This window comes from Acipenser ruthenus, chromosome 1 (assembly GCF_902713425.1).
Source record: "Acipenser ruthenus chromosome 1, fAciRut3.2 maternal haplotype, whole genome shotgun sequence".
Taxonomy (NCBI): Eukaryota; Metazoa; Chordata; class Actinopteri; order Acipenseriformes; family Acipenseridae; genus Acipenser; species Acipenser ruthenus.
The window spans coordinates 79357989-79379548 of NC_081189.1; the positions used below are offsets into that span (position 1 = coordinate 79357989).

Below are 21560 nucleotides of genomic sequence, written 5' to 3' on the forward strand. Positions count from 1 at the left end.
TGTGTTTGTTTTGCAAAAAAAACATTTTATTTATTTTGAAGTAAATTAAACGATGTGGGATAACACCCCCCCCCCCCCCCCCCCCCCCCCAACAGATAAGCTCATTATTAGTGTTAGTCGTAGTAGTGTATAGTATTGTTGTTGCAAAATTTAAATAACCAGTAGACTATAAATATATAACCTGCTTCAATATTTGACATAGTTGTTAAATTGGATTCATTTGCCCATAGAAATAATTCATATATTCCCCCCAAAACCAAACCTTGGCCCACCCACTTATAGAAAGGTTCCGGTGCAGTTGGACACAGTGAATTGTGAATAATTGGATTGCAAGTACACATACATAAACACACTGTAGCTGTACCTCACGATAACAGTATCTAATAAGTGGTAACACGTGGGCAATACATTCCTTGGAAGGTTATTTCTTAACATGCCCATTGCACTCATATAGGAACAGTGGATTATCAGCTTCCAAATGTTTGTGTTTTAGACGCATTGAATTTGCAATAACAGTACGGAATGTCCATAGTACATTGGGAAGGAAGAGTGACTGCAATAGTGTCGAATGATCTAAACCGAGTCTGATCTAACAGCCGCCTTTAACTCCGTCGGTGTTTTCTTACAGACGGGCAATTTTCTTACCGACGAAATAAAATAAATTAGTACACAAAATAAAATGACAGGGAAACGAGGTACACAATTTATTTTTTTTTTTTTGAAAAAACGTTTGACCAACTCACTGTCTTATGTGTCCCTGTGTCTAACTGCATTTTTGTTGCCAGCACATGCTGGACTAGGTGTACTGCTCCTTGGTTATTATGGGCATTAAAACTATTTCCACCAGAATTTTTTTTTTTCAAATGTAACATGATTGGTTAAAATTTTGTGACCTAAGTACTTAATTAGGGTGGCTCAAGTTCAGCATCACCAATTATGCAATGCTGAATAATTGCGGCCTTACACACAGAGTTATTGCTACTCATTGTTATTTTATACCTATATATAGGTTTGAAACAGCACACATTTTCCATTGCAGCATGTGTTCCTCAAGCCTTGATCTGTGCCAGCTCTGATATTTTGACAGTATGGCCGCAGCTTTGCAAACTGCCACAAAAGTTTTTTTTTTTTTTCTTGGACAACACCCATGGTCCAACTTGACCTAGAGAATCGTTAGGTCTTTATCATCACTGACTACAATAAGACAGCCATCGTAGGTCACTGATCAAAGCAGTATGATTACCATAACACTGAAAATATGGAGTTGCAATATGCAATATTTTATCAGCTACTGGTAGATAAAGTAGCAGCAACTTATTTACATAACCAGATAAGCCTCCCTCAATTATTTGTTTATTTAGCAGACACCTTTATCCAAGGCGACTTACAGAGACTAGGGTGTGTGAACTATGCATCAGCTGCAGAGTCACTTACAACTATGTTTCATCCGAAAGACGGAGCAGAAGGAGGTTAAGTGACTTGCTCAGGGTCACACAATGAGTCAGTGGTTGAGGTGGGATTTGAACCAGGGACCTCCTGGTTACAAGCCCTTTTCTTTAACCACTGGACCTCAAGATGCTTAATTACAGATAATAACCTTTTTGTTATTTTCTGTTCAATGTTGGCAGGTTACTACACATTATTAATATAAAGTATTACTTAATGGATGTCTTTTTTCATTGTTAATGGTAATGCACCATGTTGCTGCCAGTTGAGAGTTAATATTTGACATAATATGTCATAGATACAGTTACAAAGGTTTAAAATATTAGACAGCAGTTATTTTACTAACAAACTTAAATTTGAAGAAATGTATTTAATAACTTCAGATAAAAAAAGGAGTGTTGCCTTTATCACCATACGCCTTGAGTAACCATGAGCCAACAGATTAGAGGATATGTCAGCAAAAACCATGAGCTACGGATTTTATGGACAGACACTGTGTTTAAAATACCACATAGTATGCTGAGCAACAGAGCATATTTGCATTGTAGTGTCACAATGACATAGCATAAAAAACAACTCATAGACATTTACCCACATAGGGGGTATAAAATGTGTTTATTTGTCAACACGTAAAATATGTTTAATTGTACTGTAATTCTTGATATATATTTTATTTTGTATACAACTGTAAGTCGCCCTGGGTAAAACACGTTTGATGCTAAAGATTCACTCCTTTAAGAAACTCTAAGTAACTGAATCTGTATCTAACAAGAACCAACATGTTCTCACATGTACAGTATCACACTCAATTAGAATATATTCTACATAACTAAAAAGGGCACTGCTTAAATAACAACTTAGAATGGTTATTAATATCAGCATTATCCTTAACAATCAGAATGTGAAACAGAAAATCATTTAAAGTGAATTTAAACAACCACAAGAATACATTAGCTAAATAACTATGTTTCACACACCCATAACTGCTCCTGAACTAACATATTCTTTAGGTGTTAAGACTCCCCAGGTGACATGTTTTAACTCAGAAGTTTAAAGCAGCACATTGGCATCAATAGAGCTCTCCGAATCATGTCTAACCTCCAAGAATATGTGGCACACCAGTGCAACCATTAACCTGTCCCCATGACTGTCCTACCCGTAACCTAATATGTTCTGTATTGTTTTTAAAAAAGTCACTACAAGGCTTCATACATGTACGTTCATAGACAAGATTAAACAGGCTGTTACCATATTGTCACAATATTAATAAAGGAACTGTAAAATTTAATTGTTACACCAAAGCTGTCAAGGAGATCTTTGGAACTTTTCTTGCTTTGAATTTGCCAGGGGCATGATGACAGATAAATTGTGAAGGCGAGCTCAGAGAGGAGATGGGCATGATTCCAACAAGAGACAGAGAACAAATAAACACCATATGAGGAACAACCCATATAAACTAAATGTTGACAATTGACAAAATAAGTAAAACTGGCCATTTTATGCTGTAAATAGGTTCATGTTGTTACGGGAATGGGAATAAGAGTACCAATTACACACTAGTTACAGCTTAATGTACTTAATGTACAGTGATATAATTAATGCAAGTGTTTATATCTAATATTAATGGGCTCGGGACCACTGCAGCAGTTGCCATTCACTGTGTACTGCTCAGTGGTCCCCAGGGACCACTCACATGCTGCTGTTACATTATATTGTTTTCACAGTTTTATTATTCATTTTCCTTTTGGCTAATTGTTGCATTGTCTCATACTTAATTTACAGTAACATCATTAATGTAAGTGTATAGGCTATGTCTAACAACAAATATTCTCAGTACTTCTCACATTTGCAAGCATGTTGGTTTGAGGCTATTGTTATGCTAATCACTACAATAGAATGTATGGGTTCCTGCAGGCACCAGGTATTTACTTGGCACCTAGACATTTAGACACAGCCCAGAAAGGACACAGATGAAAGACCACCAATCAAAGGTAAAGAGCTTCAGTTAAATATAAGGGGGTTGAAGATGACAACATTTTAGATACCGCTATTCTCAGGAGAGACCGCAACTCATCAGTTCACTTCATTACGGCAGGTAGGGTATTTTCAATATGTTCACTAACTTTTTCTCATAAATGTAATATTCTTCTACACCTGTTCCTTAAATAAGTATTACGTTTTGTTTATTTTCACAGACAAGTGCATCATCACTGTTATTGTGCTGAAATGGAACGATCTGCAAAAGTAAACAGAAGCCACTGGCATTGTCATAGGTGCAAAAGTATTGTTCAAGGACAGCCTAACTTTAAAAAACACTTAGGGAAACATGGTAAGACATGTAAGTCCTACAGTTTTTGTATGGAACTTTTGTATTGATTATTATTATTTATTTCTTAACAGACGCCCTTATCCAATTGTTACAAGATATCACATTATTTTTACATACAATTACATTATTTTTTACACACAATTACTCATTTATACAGTTGGGTTTTTACTGGAGCAATCTAGGTAAAGTACCTTGCTCAAGGGTCCAGCAGCAGTGTCCCCCACCTGGGACTGAACCCATGATCCTCCGGTCAAGAGTCCAGAGCCCTAACCACTACTCCACACTGCTGCCCTACGAAGGCATTATGAAGGCATTTGTTATAGTGTGTGATTTTTAAAAACTATTATGTATACACAACCAATGTACAGTGCCTTGCGAAAGTATTCGGCCCCCTTGAACTTTGCGACCTTTTGCCACATTTCAGGCTTCAAACATAAAGATATGAAACTGTAATTTTTTGTGAAGAATCAACAACAAGTGGGACACAATCATGAAGTGGAACGAAATTTATTGGATATTTCAAACTTTTTTAACAAATAAAAAACTGAAAAATTGGGCGTGCAAAATTATTCAGCCCCTTTACTTTCAGTGCAGCAAACTCTCTCCAGAAGTTCAGTGAGGATCTCTGAATGATCCAATGTTGACCTAAATGACTAATGATGATAAATAGAATCCACCTGTGTGTAATCAAGTCTCCGTATAAATGCACCTGCACTGTGATAGTCTCAGAGGTCCGTTTAAAGCGCAGAGAGCATCATGAAGAACAAGGAACACACCAGGCAGGTCCGAGATACTGTTGTGGAGAAGTTTAAAGCCGGATTTGGATACAAAAAGATTTCCCAAGCTTTAAACATCCCAAGGAGCACTGTGCAAGCGATAATATTGAAATGGAAGGAGTATCAGACCACTGCAAATCTACCAAGACCTGGCCGTCCCTCTAAACTTTCAGCTCATACAAGGAGAAGACTGATCAGAGATGCAGCCAAGAGGCCCATGATCACTCTGGATGAACTGCAGAGATCTACAGCTGAGGTGGGAGACTCTGTCCATAGGACAACAATCAGTCGTATACTGCACAAATCTGGCCTTTATGGGAGAGTGGCAAGAAGAAAGCCATTTCTTAAAGATATCCATAAAAAGTGTCGTTTACAGTTTGCCACAAGCCACCTGGGAGACACACCAAACATGTGGAAGAAGGTGCTCTGGTCAGATGAAACCAAAATCGAACTTTTTGGCAACAATGCAAAACGTTATGGGCAACACAGCTCATCACCCTGAACACACCATCCCCACTGTCAAACATGGTGGTGGCAGCATCATGGTTTGGGCCTGCTTTTCTTCAGCAGGGACAGGGAAGATGGTTAAAATTGATGGGAAGATGGATGGAGCCAAATACAGGACCATTCTGGAAGAAAACCTGATGGAGTCTGCAAAAGACCTGAGACTGGGACGGAGATTTGTCTTCCAACAAGACAATGATCCAAAACATAAAGCAAAATCTACAATGGAATGGTTCACAAATAAACATATCCAGGTGTTAGAATGGCCAAGTCAAAGTCCAGACCTGAATCCAATCGAGAATCTGTGGAAAGAACTGAAAACTGCTGTTCACAAATGCTCTCCATCCAACCTCACTGAGCTCGAGCTGTTTTGCAAGGAGGAATGGGCAAAAATTTCAGTCTCTCGATGTGCAAAACTGATAGAGACATACCCCAAGCGACTTACAGCTGTAATCGCAGCAAAAGGTGGCGCTACAAAGTATTAACTTAAGGGGGCTGAATAATTTTGCACGCCCAATTTTTCAGTTTTTTATTTGTTAAAAAAGTTTGAAATATCCAATAAATTTCGTTCCACTTCATGATTGTGTCCCACTTGTTGTTGATTCTTCACAAAAAATTACATTTCATATCTTTATGTTTGAAGCCTGAAATGTGGCAAAAGGTCGCAAAGTTCAAGGGGGCCGAATACTTTCGCAAGGCACTGTATATTATTTTACAGGGTGCTTAATTAAAAACGTAAAGGACATCACAGGCAAGCTTACTTCGCCTATATTTTTTCACTAATCCCTTATTAAATAAATGTAATACTGTTGTGAGAACAGAGGAAACATAATTTAATCCAACAGGTTTTATTCAGCAACACAGCAGCAAGCAGCATGAACGGTGAGGTCAGTCACACATGTTTTCTGTGTGGTATACACTTCCTGTGTAGTATATATATATATACATAGTGACATCTACTGTCCTTTTGCGGTACAACACCACATATTCCCTTTTTTTTAAACAAACTGCATTATCAGTTTACAGTAAACTACAAAGCAAATGAAATTATATCATGTTAGCATTCTAACATTACGTAATTTGTACATAAGTAAACAAGTAATTATTAAGCAGGTATTATTAACTCACAAGTAAACTAACCAAAGACTAGAATTGTTTTTCCCGTTTACATTACATAGTCTTTAGTCCAGGCAGGCTGGAGTCTGACTGTGGCAGCACATCTGTCAGACGCGATCTCAACTGGTGTATCTCGCACTGGCAGTGGTCTGGCGAAATCATCAGTAACAGGTAGGTGATCTGGAACATCTCTGTTTATCCCTTGGCCAACAGGTGAAAATAAGTAGCATTCCAAATTCATCCATCCGGCAGTTTGTAGGTGTATGGTCCTTTTTTCTCAATGATCTTGAGAGGCACTGTAAACTTTGAGTCTCCTTTTTGTAGTATTCCAGGTTTTCTAACTCTCATGAAGAATCCACATTCAAAGGTCCTGTCCTTGGCTCTCCTGCGTTTGTCTGTGTACTTTTTGTATTTTTGTTGTTTCTGTTGCACAGTATCTGCCATATCCAGCGAAGACAGGGCGACAGACTTCTGCATTTGTAAACCGACAATATTATTATTATTATTATTTATTTCTTAGCAGACGCCCTTATCCAGGGCGACTTACAATTGTTACAAGATATCACATTATTTTTTTACACATTATTTTTTACATACAATTACCCATTTATACAGTTGTTTTTTTTTTTTTTTTACTGGAGCAATTTTAGGTAAAGTACCTTGCTCAAGGGTACAACAGCAGTGTCCCCCACTGGGGATTGAACCCATGACCCTCTGGTCTGGAGTCCAGAGCCCTAACCACTACTCCACACTGCTGGATATGTAGCTTTGTATGCATTTCTCTTTCAAGCAGTAGTTCAGCAGGCGATCTCTGTGTTGTGGCATGGCAAGTAGTTCTGTAGTTTTGCAGAAACGCTGTAGTGAATGTTTTCCAAGCTTTACCTTCTACATTAGCTGTGTGAAGGTTCTCTTTCAGCATTCAATTTCTCCGTTCACTTGAGGATAGTACACTGAATACTTTCTGTGCATGATATTTCTCTATCAGAAAAGTTTCGAATTCGAGTGAAGTTAATTGAGATCTGTTGTTGGATACCAGTTCCTTCGGTTTTCCTTCTCTGCTAAAGACTGTAGACAGGAATGTAATCACTGTAGCAGAAGTGACTTGTGAAGTGAAAGCAACTTCTGGCCATTTGCTGTAGTAGTCGATCAGGGTGATGGCAAAGTGACAGTCCAGTGGAGCCTTTTCAAATGGTCCCACGATGTCGATGGCAAGCTTTTCCCACGCCAGTTAGGGAAAGGCACAGGTTGTAACGGCAACACATGTGTCACAGCTGTCTTGTCATGCAACTGACACGTAACAAATGATTTGATAGCTGCTTCAACTTGAGCATCCATCCCGGGCCACCAGTATACAGTGCCTTGCATAAGTATTCACCCCCCTTGGACTTTTCCACATTTTGTAGTGTTACAACCTGGAATTAAAATGGATTTAATTAGGATTTTTTGTCACTGATCTACACAAAATAGTCCATAATGTCAAAGTGGGGGAAAAAATCTACATATTTTTCAAAATTATTTACAAATAAAAAACTGAAAAGTCTTGATTGCATAAGTATTCACCCCCTTTGCTGTGACACCCCTAAATAAGCTCTGGTGCAACCAATTGCCTTCAGAAGTCACATCATTAGTTGAATGGAGTCCACCTGTGTGCAATTAAAGTGTCACATGATCTCAGATTACATACACCTGTTTCTGGAAGGCTCCACAGTTTGTTAGAGAGCATATCTAAACAAACAGCATCATGAAGACCAAGCAGCTATCAAAACAAGTCCAGAATAAAGTTCTGGAGAAGCACCAATCAGGGTTGGGTTATAAAAAAATATCCCAAACTTTGAACATCCCCCGGGGCACTGATAAATCCATTATTTAAAAATGGAAAGAATATGGCACAACCGCGACTCTGCCTAGAGAAGGCCATCCACCAAAACTCAGTGACCAGGTAAGGAGGGCATTAGTCAGAGAAGCAACCAAGAGGCCAATGGTAACTCTGAAGGAGCTGGAGAGATCCACAGCTGAGATGGGAGAAACAGTCCATGGGACAACTATAACCCGGACGCTCCACAAAGCTGGGCTTTATGGAAGAGTGGCGAGAAGAAAGCCATTGCTGAAAAAAACCCATATCAAATCATGTTTGGATTTTGCCAAAAGGCACGTGGGAGACACAGCAAACATGTGGAAAAAGGATCTCTGGTCTGATGAGACCAAAATTGAACTTTTTGGCCTTAGCGCAAAACACTATGTGTGGCGCAAAGCCAACACTGCTCATCACTCCCTTAGAGCACCATCCCCACGGCGAAGCATGGTGGTGGCAGCATCATGTTATAGGGATGCTTTTCATCGGCAGCAACTGGGAAACTGGTCAGGATTGAGGGCAAGATGGATGGAGCCAAATACAGGGAAATTCTAGAGGAAAACCTGTTTCAGTCTGCAAGAGACCTGGGACTGGGGCGGAGGTTCACCTTCCAGCAGGGCAATGACCCTAAACACACAGCCAAAGCTACACTAGAGTGGTTTAAAAACAAGAACCTGAATGTCTTAGAATGGCCCAGTCAAAGCCCAGACCTCAATCTGATTGAGAATCTGTGGCAAGACTTGAAAATTGCTGCTCACCAACGGTCCCCATCCAACTTGACAGAGCTTGAGCAATTTTGCCAAGAAGAATGGACAAAAATTGCAGGATCCAGATGTGCAAAGTTGGTAGAGACTTACCCAAAAAGACTCACAGCTGTAATTGCTGCCAAAGGTGCTTCTACCAAGTATTGACTCAGGGGGTGAATACTTATGCAACCAACAAATGTCTTTTTTTTGTTTAATTAACTTTTGTGTCACAGTAAAAAAAAAATTGCACCTTCAAAGTGTTAAGTATGTTTTGTAAATCAAATGGTAAAAATCCCAATTAAATCCATTTTAATTCCAGGTTGTAACACTACAAAATGTGGAAAAGTCCAAGGGGGGTGAATACTTATGCAAGGCACTGTAGGGCACGCAGTCGTTGTTTTGTTCTACCAATCCCCTGATAAGTACTGTATGCAAGTTGAATAAGTTTAGCTTGTGGCATTTTTCGGCCATCTGGTAGTTAGCAACTCACGCAGTTGTGTTTGTATCAGACAAGCAAGACAAGCAGCTTTAAACTCCTCCTCTGTAACTGCAGCGAGTGTAGCTATAGTAAGCACAACGACTTCTACGTCATCCTCATTCAGAACATCAGATGCAGGTAAGGGTAGATGAGACAATCAATCAGCTGTCACGTTTTCAGCTCCCAGTTTGTACTCGATATCATATGTGAATTACAGTAATCTTGCTGACCATCTGGCAAAGCGCATACCTGCTCTTCCCAGTCCTTTCATTGTGACCAGTGTTGTCAATAGACTGTTTTTGGTACGAAATGTGAATTTTCGTCCCCAAAGGTATGTTCTCCATTTCTAAGTAGCCCACACGCCAGTGCTTCTGTTTCGGCAGTAGAATACTTGCGTTCGGTTTCAGTAAGTGTTCGTGAAGCAAATGCAACAATCTTTTCAATGTTGCCTGTGTGGTGTTGGGTAAGTACAGCTCCAAGCCCATAGTCCGAGGCATCAGTTGTTAAAATAGTAGGTAGTTCAGGGTCAAACAAGGTAAGTGCTGGGCTGTTTACGATCAGGTTTTTCACAGTGTCGAAACTGTGTTGAGCAGCAGCTGACCAGTACAGACTTGAGGTTCCACGAATCAGTGACAGTACTCTCAGGGGCTCCACTACTGAAGCGCTTCGGGTGAGACGTAATTGTAAGTGACTCTGCAGCTGATGCATAGTTCACACACCCTTGTCTCTGTAAGTCACCTTGGATAAAGGTGTCTGCTAAATAAACAAATAATACATGGTGAAGCATTGTTTACTGAAACCCATGGATGAAGCACTGTGCCACTGGGAAGCACAGGGAAATATTGCTTTTAATCAGCAGTGTATGTTGTTCACTTTAATTCTGGCACAGCTGAACTTTTTATTAAATGAAAAATGAACAATACTGTTAAAGTACGCTTAATATAAGGTTACATAAACTGAAATGCTTAAAAAATAAAAATAAACCGTGTAATGAGTTACCAGCAGATGGCGCTCCAGCAGCCTTTTATTTCAAAATGATCATGTTATTATTATTATTTGTTTATTTAGCAGACGCCTTTATCCAAGGCGACTTACAGAGACTAGGGTGTGTGGACTATGCATCGGCTGCAGAGTCACTTACAACTACGTCTCACCCAACAGACAGAGCACAAGGAGGTTAAGTGACTTGCTCAGGGTCACACAATGAGTCAGTAGCTGAGGTGGGATTTGAACTGGGGACCTCCTAGATACAAGCCCTTTTCTTTAATCACTGGACCACACAGCCTCCAACACTGGACCACAATCACCACTCCAAATAAATACATACATAGATAAATAAACTGTCTCTCACGCTCACCTATTTATAATATGCCCCCCACAGTGTAATATATAACTGTGTCTGGCTGATTTAATTAGATGAAAGCTGACACTTAACAAGTATTGGAATATGATTTTCTCTCTCTCTCTTTTTTATTTTACCATGATATCATTTTTATTTTGAACAATAGGTGCTTTATGTGTATATTTATTTATTTTATATCATAAGCAATTGAGTATACATATCAGTAAGGTTGGCAAACTTTTTTGTTTAACCAGGAAGGTCCACTCTCTACTTCATTAGTACCTGTAAGTAAAAAACATGTAAGTAATTTGTATCAACGTATATTACAAATACATACAACATTAACTATGGAACATTACAACAAATACTGGAACAGTATTGTCTTGTTGTGCACCTCCTGGAATTTGGAAAAGCATTGGTATACGCTACCATTCAGACTACAGTACCCAAACTAGTACCCAATGTTGTGTCCTGTAAAAGGATAAGTGTTACATTACCCGTCATGCTGTGATACCAGTCCACACAATCTATTGTCTTTAAACTTATTTCAATCGCAGGCTACTGTAAGTGTACAAATAAGATGTACCTTTATTTTGTAATTTCGTTTATTGATGATTTGGTCTCAGCTGTCCCTTAAGCATGCAAGAGAAACAGACCAGAATAAAAACATACCAGTTCGAAGGTGCCAATAGGGGAAGTCATTGGGCAGCAGTCATAATGGTTTACAGAGCCTGCCTTCACACAATAGAATAGCCCAGGACAGATTGGAACCTACACCTCAAGCTTCAAGGAGGATGCTTCTATTATAATTGTCCTATGGGTTTTATAGTTTCATTTTACTAAAAACAAACAAACAAACAAACAAAACAAACATTATTATTATTATTATTATTATTATTATTATTATTATTATTATTATTATTATTATTATTATTATTATAGTGTCCCTCAGTATTCTACAGGAAGCATCAAAAGGCAAAGAAAACTGGAATGTCTTGTGTCTTATTTGTCCTTTCCTTCTTCGTCAAAGGTGGCTTCAATACTTTTCCTAATCTATACATGTACAACCCATGCTCAGTTTCTATTAACTGTACCTTTACACATATCGCTAGATTAGTTTACGAAATCAGAAAAAGCTATGCAGATAGATTAACAGTTGCTTTTTCGTCACTGTACTGATGGTAACTGTGCATTTTAGCTCCCGAGATGACGCGCGCTCTAACATTTGGTCCCACTTTTTAGTCAATCAGAACAACGGAGTAAACATACTCTCTGAAAAAAAACAAAAAAAAAACCAACAAAGCACACATCGAGGTTTTACTCTCAACGGCAAGTTAAAATATGGTACTCCTGAAGTGTGATCGACTGTTTCTGCTGGTAAGTGCATGCAAAAATACATTTGCCTCCACTTCTTTCTCAATTGTTCTAGTTATGGAATGGTTGTACGAACAGTAGAAAAAAAAGATTAAGAATAAAACAATAGTAGAAGCTTTTTAAATAGGCTATAGTTTTTATTGTTACGTTATAAATAATGTGTCTTTTACTTCACATATGTAAGAGCATATTGTCTGTAAATTACCTTGGATTATTTAAGTGCATTTAAAACACTTTTTTTCTCTTATCTTTGTCAGACACTTTTGCTAAGAGCTGTTTTTGGATGGCATGATTTAGATAATAGCGAGTATGACTGCTGGCCATTAGAAAAACCGGATGAATTTAACATGATAGACTGTGGAGGTAAGCCCCTTTATCTTATATTAACTTTGTCTTTGCAATAATAATAATAATAATAATAATAATAATAATAATAATAATAATAATAATAATAATAATTTAATAACAAATTAAAATAATTAATGAATTATAATTATAATTGCGTAGCCCTATACATTTAAGATAAATGTTAAATAGTGAACGAGGAAAAGATAAATAATGTGAATTGATCGTTAGGGAAATCTATTGAATATTGTTTTGTAGATATTATATCTTAACATAAATTATATTTTATTAAATCATACAACATATGTATAAACCGTTTATGTGCATGGTTACCGCAAAGTATTCTATTATAAACAACAAAGCATATTTTTTATTGTACAGCATAGAATAAAATGAAGAACAATATAAACGACCACTTTATATTATATATGTATTCACATTCTATATATTGTTTATTTTCCAGTAAATATTGCACAACATAATTATTATTTTAAACATGTTCTAATATATATGAACTCATACATTATATTGTATATGTTGCATTTCCAAAAGTGGAATTATCCAAGAAGGGAAAGCTAAATATGAAGGGAAATTGTTCAGTGTAATAAATGTATAATGTGTATGAAATTGCCCTGAAAACAGTCTTCCTATAGAACACTGCAATCTGTGTGCTTTCTTGCTTTCTTATCTTTTTATTGTTACAATTTGTCTTACATGTACTGTATAGTACAGTGCTGTACTAATTGATTTTTAATTTGCTTGTTTTCATTTTGAACATCAATGCAATACTAGTACTTTCTTTGGGTTCCACTACATCGTTTGTATCAATGCGTCCTCTGTTATTTAATGTTCATATTGCCAGGTTATTGGGAAACTCCTAATACAATCAACTATGCTTATTTTCAGTTTTTGCTTTGAAGTAATAGCAAAAGGTGTTTGGCTTTACATATATTTAACTTGTCTGCTTTCTTAGCAGCAGCCTCAATTTGTTTTGGTAGTTTCCTTTTGGGGAAGTTACAAAGAAAGCACTTTTCATTCCAATATAACCAATGCTTCCAATGTTGTTGCTATCATTTTAAATAATAAAGGCCATCACACCGGCATATACTTTAGACGACAATGCACTTATGAGCCCAATGCTGTTTCACAGTGAACTTTGTCCTACTCACAAACCTGGTAATGGAAATTATACAGCATTGTCGACTGCAAGGATGTGCCATAATATCTTAATCTAATAGGGCATAACAGTGCACTTGTAGGATGAATGGGTGACCAATTAGATTGTAAGTAATAATTCAGTGGCTGTTAAAGCTGCTTACCAGCAGCTATCTATATGTCACGGTATAATTAACAGCATATTCTAAGGAACAGTGATGTCTTCTGTTTGAGGTCTGGAGATGGCTTGGGTAAACAGACCACCAGAGAAAATTGTGAGTGGAGAAGAATTCAACGTCACCTATGCAGTAACCACATCTGATGAGTTCTATCAGTGGGCAGTAGAACATGGAATCTTCTCCCATAGGTATTGAATCGGCGTGAAGGTGTGTGTGTATGTGGGGGGTGGGGTGGGGTGGGGGCGGTATTACACACAGGATGCTTTGTTTATGTTCACAAAAACACAACCTTCTTTGAGTTATGAATTCGGTAACAAATGATTGCGTCTGATTGAAAGGTTGAGCCTATCTTTTTGTTGCCAGTAATGCAGCAGCTGCAAAAAAGTTTTGTGAAGAGCAAGACTGTCCTCCAAATTGGAAAGACGCAAATGGACAGAACTGCTGTGTTCATCATGCAAACATACATTCCTGTCCACTGGGGTTCATGGTAAGAAATATCTTTTTTTTTTTTTTAAAACTGTGGCCCTGTGACAGGATGGCTGACGTGGTGACGTCAGGCCTGATGTAGAAAATAAAACAATTTAAATAACCAAAAACAAATAAAATAAAAGTGCAGAGAGCTGCAGGCTTATATGCAGGTGGCCATCTCCCAATTAGCAACAATTAAACAATTAATTAACTCAGGAGATGGTCACCTTCTGCACAAGGTTTTTAATATGAATGGGAAGCCCCACACTGCGAAAAACATACAAAACAATAATAAAACATGGCTCCGCCATCATATTTACAGTAAGTATTCACCCCACTTGGACGTTTTCACAATTTGTTGTGTTACAACCTGAAATCTTGATGCATTTAAATGGGATTTTTTTCCTTTAATTTACACAACCTACTCAACACTTTGAAAAGGCAAGATAATTTTTATTGTGAAACAACAGTTAATGAAAAATAAAAAAACTGAAATGTCTTGGTTAGATAAGTATTCACCCCCCTGAATCAATACTTGGTAGAACCACCTTTGGCAGGAATTACAGCTGTGAGTCTTTTGGAGTAAGTCTCTGCCAGGTTTGCACATCTGTATCGTGCAATATTCGCCCATTCTTCTTGGCAAAATTGTTCAAGCTCTGTCAAGTTGGATGGGGATCGTTGGTGGACAGCAATCTTTAAGTCTTGCCACAGATGCTCAACTGGATTCAAGTCAGGACTTTGACTGGGCCACTCTAGTACATTCACTTTCTTGTTTTTAAGCCACTCCTGTGCGCTTTGGCTGTGTGGTTGGGGTCATTGTCCTGCTGAAAGGTGAATCTCCGTCCCAGTCTCAAGGACTTGTCTGTATTTAGCTCCATCCATTTTGCCCTCTACCCTGACAAGCTTCCCAGTCCCTGCCGATGAAAAGCATCCCCATAGCATGATGCTGCCACCACCATGCTTCACAGTAGGGATGGTGTTACCTGGGTGATGTGCAGTGTTGGGTTTGCGCCAGACATAACGCTTTGCATTTAGGCCAAATAGTTCAATTTTTGTTTAATCAGACCACAGAATCTTTTGCCACATCTTTTCAGAGTCTCCAACATGCCTTTTTGCAGGGTTTTACATGGGCTTTTTTCAGAAATGGCTTCCTTTTTGCCACTATTCCATACAGGCCAGATTTGTGGAGTACATGAGCTGTGAACAGTTTCTTCCATCTCAGCCATGGAACGCTGTAGGTATTTCAGAGTTGTCATTGGCCTTTTGCTGGCTACTCTGACCAATGCCCTTCTTACCCGGCTGCTCAGTTTGGTAGGATGGCCTGCTCTAAGCAGATTCTGGGTGGTGCCGTATACCTTCCACTTCTTAATGATCGACTTGACTGTGCTCCAAGGGATATTCAGTGCCTTTGAAATATTTTTATACCCCTCCCCTGATCTGTGCCTTTCCACAACTTTATCCCAGAGTTGTTTTGAAAGCTCTTTGGTCTTCATGGTAGTATCTTTGCTTTGAATGCACTACGCAACTGAAAGCCCTTTTCAATTTAAACTATGCTTCAGTTAGGGATCAAAGGTAATATGTTGCATTGTTTTATACTTTTACATTCCTTAACATAGTAGAACAATTCTTTAAAATACCAATTTTTATGGGCATAAGTAAAATAATTGTATTGTGGTTTTGTTCTTTTGGGTTTCACAACATATCAAAAAAGGAGAAGAAGGGTGTTTGAAGATGTTTTTTTTTACCTTTTTTTAAAAAAAATCATTTCCACTGAAACTACTGTATTAAAAAGCATCTGTCTCCCCATCATGTTCAATTTTATAATAGAATATAATTTTTTATTGTCTTTGACTCTCAGAAGTTTAAAACACCCTTGTGGCTTCAAAATGGTTCTCAAACATGTATCCTCTCTAAGTTAAGCCGGTACAACAGAGTTTAACCAGTACTCGTTTTTATGTGGTATTTCCTACCCATATATTTCTTACATCTGCTAAGGGCAGAATGTCGCAGGGGGACAACTTCATTGTTACACTCCACCAGCTGAAATATCAGAGAAGACATTTTGAGAGCCCTTCTGAGGCCTCGGGGTGCTTTACACATCAGATTTTCAGAGAGTCACCAGTATGTAATGACTGATACACAAAATGTTATGCAAAGTGATCTTAAGCAACAAGAATATATTAGTGATAACTGTGAAATAGATATTTCAGACCATGTTTCTCCTTAGGCGAAACTGTTGTGGATTTAGTATTTCTTTCAAGTGCTTCTTTCCATCCAATCCAATTTTAATGTTAAGTTTTTCTTTCACCATGTCATAAATAAGTAAAACAATATATTAGCATTGACTCCACATTTTATTAATGGAATAAATGCGCCCATCTGAGAGATGAGTGAATCTTTATAAACAAACAAGTTTTATCGGAAGGACCAATGGTATGAAAAAATATTAGCTATGAACTTCGAAATTGTTGACTACATTTTTTTTATGGCACTCAGTTTAAGCGTGAATATGTCATTTGAATTGTCTCCATCTTTGTTGTTTCTATGAAGAATAAAGGTGGAATATGTGGGCCGTGGATCCCAGATGATGGCCGGATATTTACCCACACCCTCTCTACAGCTGGAAAAATGACTCAAAGGAACTGGACTGCAAAGGTATACTAGTTGCATTCACTCTGATTTGGTACTTTTTTAACATTTTTAATTAAGCATCTCTGTATAAGGTGCTTGCCATATAAGCTGGCAACTTAATTTTTTCAGAATTATGAAAACTACATGTGACTATGATGGCAACCATGTGACATTTTTAGCAATGCTGCACCTGCCACAGGGTCAAATCCTTAAATCTCAGGAACTATTTGAGATAGTAACTTCAAATTTTGTGTGTTGTTGACCATGACATTGACCTCTGACCTAACATATCTGCTATATGACAGATACAGTGCATATATGGAAGGGCAGCAGTGTGGAGTAGTGGTTAGGGCTCTGGACTCTTGACCGGAGGGTCGTGGGTTCAATCCCAGGTGGGGAACACTGCTGCTGTATCCTTGAGCAAGGTACTTTACCTAGATTGCTCCAGTAAAAAACTGTAGAAATGGGTAATTGTGTAAAAAAATAATGTAATTGCATGTAAAAATAATGTGATAACTTGTAACAATTGTAAGTCACCCTGGATAAGGGCATCTGCTAAGAAATAAATAATAATAATATAGACAGTACATTTTGAGGTACCCCATATAGAAAAAATATATATTGCAGTATATGTCAAAGCAATACAAATATATTTTAAATACATGTAATATATCGTCATCTCTTTCCTAAATATATGCTGTATAGTGCAATATATTTTATGTGTTCTGTTATTATAGATTCACAGTTGCTGAATACATGTTTATGGCATATCTTGTTGTTTTGTCGTATTTGCAACATATTTCAAAGTATATGGAAGCATACTTTGAAATATGTTCCCTTATATTTCATACTATATGTAGGCATATATTTTAACAATTATGAATCTTTACAATGTATTTCAATATATTTGTGCGGCCATTTTTTATTTTTAAATATATGTTTTAACATATATTTCTGAAATATATTTATTGTATATTTATTTTCTGTATGGGACTGTCTCAATATTTGGTACACAGCTGTAGCTTAGATTTTCTTACTTAAGTTCCGTTCCAGTGTTATTTTAAAAAAAATGACCCTTTCAGAGACATGGCTGTAACTTCAGGCCATAATGATATTGGCCACATGATTGACATAAGAACATCTGATGGTGGAACACAGTTATATTCTACGATTCTGTCAATAGATGCTCTGGGGGAAAAAATGGGATGGAATGAGCATCCCAAGAAAGGTTCCACTTGAGAGTCTTTGTAAAGGTCTTGTAGATAGCACTGTATTCACTACAGTGATTTAGATTCATCAAGATGTCAGTGGAGGTTCTCAACCCCTGTACAAGCACACAAACATTGCATGTGTTTTATCCATTTGTAGGAGTATCTAAATACTGTAGTTTGAATAATTAACACCCTCCTTTGCAATATTTTTCACATGTTCTCTTATTATCTAATACATGGCAGCAATACTTCAATATATTATGTAATGGCATTTTTGCTTATGACATTAAAATCATTTAAAACACTTCATATTTTATTTAGAGTTGTATATAGGAGCTGTCTACATATTTTCTAACAACATCATGTGGATAACAACAAGATGGTGTAAAAGTAGGTGTTATAAAAAAAAAAGGTTGCACACTGAAAAGAAAAATGTAGCTAAATTAAGGGCCAAATTACATTTCTAAAAATATTTGATCAGTTTACAAAAGATTACTGTGCAAACACCAAGGCTCTTGAGTTGGAAACCTTTACAAAAGAATATCTCTTAATGCATTGAAGCACAGAGGTTGATATATTCCTCAACTAGATTAATAGTTTCAGAGTCCTCAACATTGACCAATTTGATGTATCTATAACTTGTGTTATCAGACAATTTTTATACTAATATTTTTGGTATATTTTTGAGCTTACTGTATTGATAACATTGTTGGATAAAAGTCTAAATTCTACAAATATTGAATTTTATTGGCTCTCGTCTCTATTATTCCTGAAATCAACTGATTTTTAGAGTTCTGACTTTGTATATCATATCTATTGTGTGTTTTTCCCCATTGTGTTGTTATTCACGTATTGATGAAGGAAGGACAGTTCGTCCGGACGTCTATGGTAAATAATGTTTTACCTCAGTGATTCTTTAACTTCGACTGTTTTTCCAAACTAAAATTATGTCATTACTTTGAGTATAACGTAATGAATTGTCTATTTTGGCAAGCAAAATAGATTGATTGGATCAAGCTGTTTTTCTTTAAAACACAAATGCGTGTGCATGACTGTGTGGTTGCTAGGTTGCTATCACTCGTTAGATTCTAATTTTGTTTGTTTCCAAGCTGAAAAGTTGTCTGTCTGGCTTGGAAACATAATCTTTCCCATGCTGCTGTTATGTGTCTAGAACTTACATTTATTTCAAGGAGAGACTGCTATGATGTAATTTCAAAGGTTGATTTTAGCATTTTACAGCAACAGGCAATCCACTTGGACAGATGATTTGATGCAATACAGGGTGATTCTCCAGTGCTTTAAAATGATCTCAAATACAGCTGTGATTTATCCTGTTGGGGTATAGGTTGATCAAATCAACCTCACATATTGATAATACATATGCAGTGGCCACTAAGCCCATTGATCTCATAAAGGGAGATTTGTATGATAGGGTCTATAATAACACCGGTTGTATAAGGGCATGTGGACTGGAACTTTGGGTTTGGTGCATATATGTTATCATTGGCTTGGTTTACATGCACTTGAAAATCGACTCTATAGTCATGACTGTGTGACGTTGTCACGCGAATACATCGTAAAAAAGCAAAAGAACGTCCTTTTGGCAGCGTGACTTTAAGGGCAGGGTCAATCGCGTTCTCAAGATAAATATATGTGTAGAAATCCATGTAAACTGGAGCAGGAATCGTACTTGTGGCTCACAAGGTTTCAGCAGTCAAGATCCCGTTCTTCTGACTTAATCTCACGTAATCTCCAGCAGAAAGGCCGTACAAAACATAGACACCCCACCAACACACACACACACACACACACACTGTACATTTATGGACGACTTCAACAGTAGAACCGCCGCGGTTATACTCATACCTACAACCGTCGGTACATTTTAAACACCGTCAATATTAAAATGAAAGACAAACTATCAGATACAACTCAAAAGTTTTATTCAAGCACATCATATCAAACATCTGCACAGTCGAAACGCTGTATTTAAATGAACAATTAAACATAAAAGGGTTTATTTTCTAACTTACCACATATAAAGCACACTTCAAAAAATGAAAAACTGTAATAAAATGAACATTTCAAAAGAAACTAGTGTGTAAACAGGTATATATGCATACAAAACTGTAAAACCAAAAGTAGTTCTTAATCTAAAACGAAAGTAACATATGATTTATCTTGTGTGTGTGTCATTCGCAGCACAGAATCCAGGTTGAGCTGCTGCAGCAGCCTGCAGCTTTGCAGTTTTCTGATTGAAATGTTTCTGCCGAAGCACTGTGGCTAGCTTCAAGATGAAACCTCTCCTACCTTATAGAAAACGAAGGAATTGATGGCTGAAGCTATAGTGGGGAAGCTATAAAAAAGGCTAACAAAATGCTCGGATATATTGTGAAAAGTGCTGAATTTAAATCAAGGGAAGTAATGTTAAAATTTTACAATGCAATAGTAAGACCTCACCTAGAAAATTGTGTTCAGTTCTAGTCACCTCGTTGCAAAAAGGATATTGCTGATCTAGAAAGAGTGCAAAGAAGAGCATGTCATATGCAGACAGGCTCAAAGAACTGAATCTGTCTTGAACAAAGAAGACTATGCGGTGATCTGATTCAAGCATTCAAAATTCTAAAAAGGTATTGACAATGTCGACCCAGGGGATTTTTTCAACCTGAAAAAAGAAACAAGGACCAGGGGTCACAAATGGAGATTAAATAAAGGGGCATTCAGAACAGAAAATAGGAGGCACTTTTTTACACCCTGGGATCCTTCAAGAAGCTGCTTGATGAGATTCTGGGATCAATAAGCTACTAACAACCAAATGAGCAAGATGGGCCTCTCGCATTTCCTGAAAAGTACAGCAAACAGTCGTGAGGAAAACTGTCATGACTTGTGCATGTAAACGCCGCCATTGTCAATAAATGAAGTTTCCAAACAATTATTTGTAGACACTGCTTGTAGACAGTCATTTTACAAAACAAATAAATAAATAAACAAATAAATACATAAATTAAAGGTTGAGTTACATTTGATTATAGGTTTGTAGCAAAAAAAAGTCAAAAGAAAAAGCATGAAGGCTTAAAATATATCTGGGTTTCTTCCATAATCTAATAAGTAATATTTGAGTAGTGTTTACACCATTGTTTTATGGTGGTATACCTATTACAAACATTAAACAAAATAACTAAAAACGGTTTTATAAGTACACGTACATAACAGCTATCAGAAGCCATCTTTTGGGTTGCTTTGCCAGCAACTGGCGTAAGTTAGCAAAACTGTATTAGGGGCTGCCATCTCACCAAGTTCCTTTTTTCTGTCTTGCCAGGTGGTCCTGGTTCATGTAGGGGTGACTTCCCTGATTGCTCATATCAGGGTAGGGAAGATGCAGGTTGCTCTGGAGGCCAAGACCACTGTCTTACCTGCTATAGGTAAAGGCTCATTCTAATCTAAATACCTCTGCTCTTTAACTCTGTATTATTCCCATGTTGTTTCCCATTTGTGCTATTTATTGACCCAAACTGCAACTGCATTAATCACAAACACATGCTTATTAAGCCTGTTTAACAGAACTTGAACCTAAAGGTCAAAAAGACCATTGTACAAAAGACCATTGT

At 37.4% G+C, this 21560-nt stretch overlaps 1 protein-coding gene across 1 annotated transcript in view; it reads left to right on the plus strand.

The window, feature by feature from the left end:
- Nucleotides 1-21560, plus strand: part of LOC117420438 (atrial natriuretic peptide receptor 2-like) — a 45831-nt gene that overhangs the window by 5702 nt on the left and 18569 nt on the right. Inside the window, exons 2-7 of the mRNA XM_059021988.1 lie at nt 9279-9385; nt 12184-12326; nt 13698-13830; nt 14006-14129; nt 16661-16765; nt 21272-21374. Of these exons, the coding sequence (XP_058877971.1) occupies nt 9279-9385; nt 12184-12326; nt 13698-13830; nt 14006-14129; nt 16661-16765; nt 21272-21374 (715 nt within the window). The remainder of the gene's footprint in view (nt 1-9278; nt 9386-12183; nt 12327-13697; nt 13831-14005; nt 14130-16660; nt 16766-21271; nt 21375-21560) is intronic.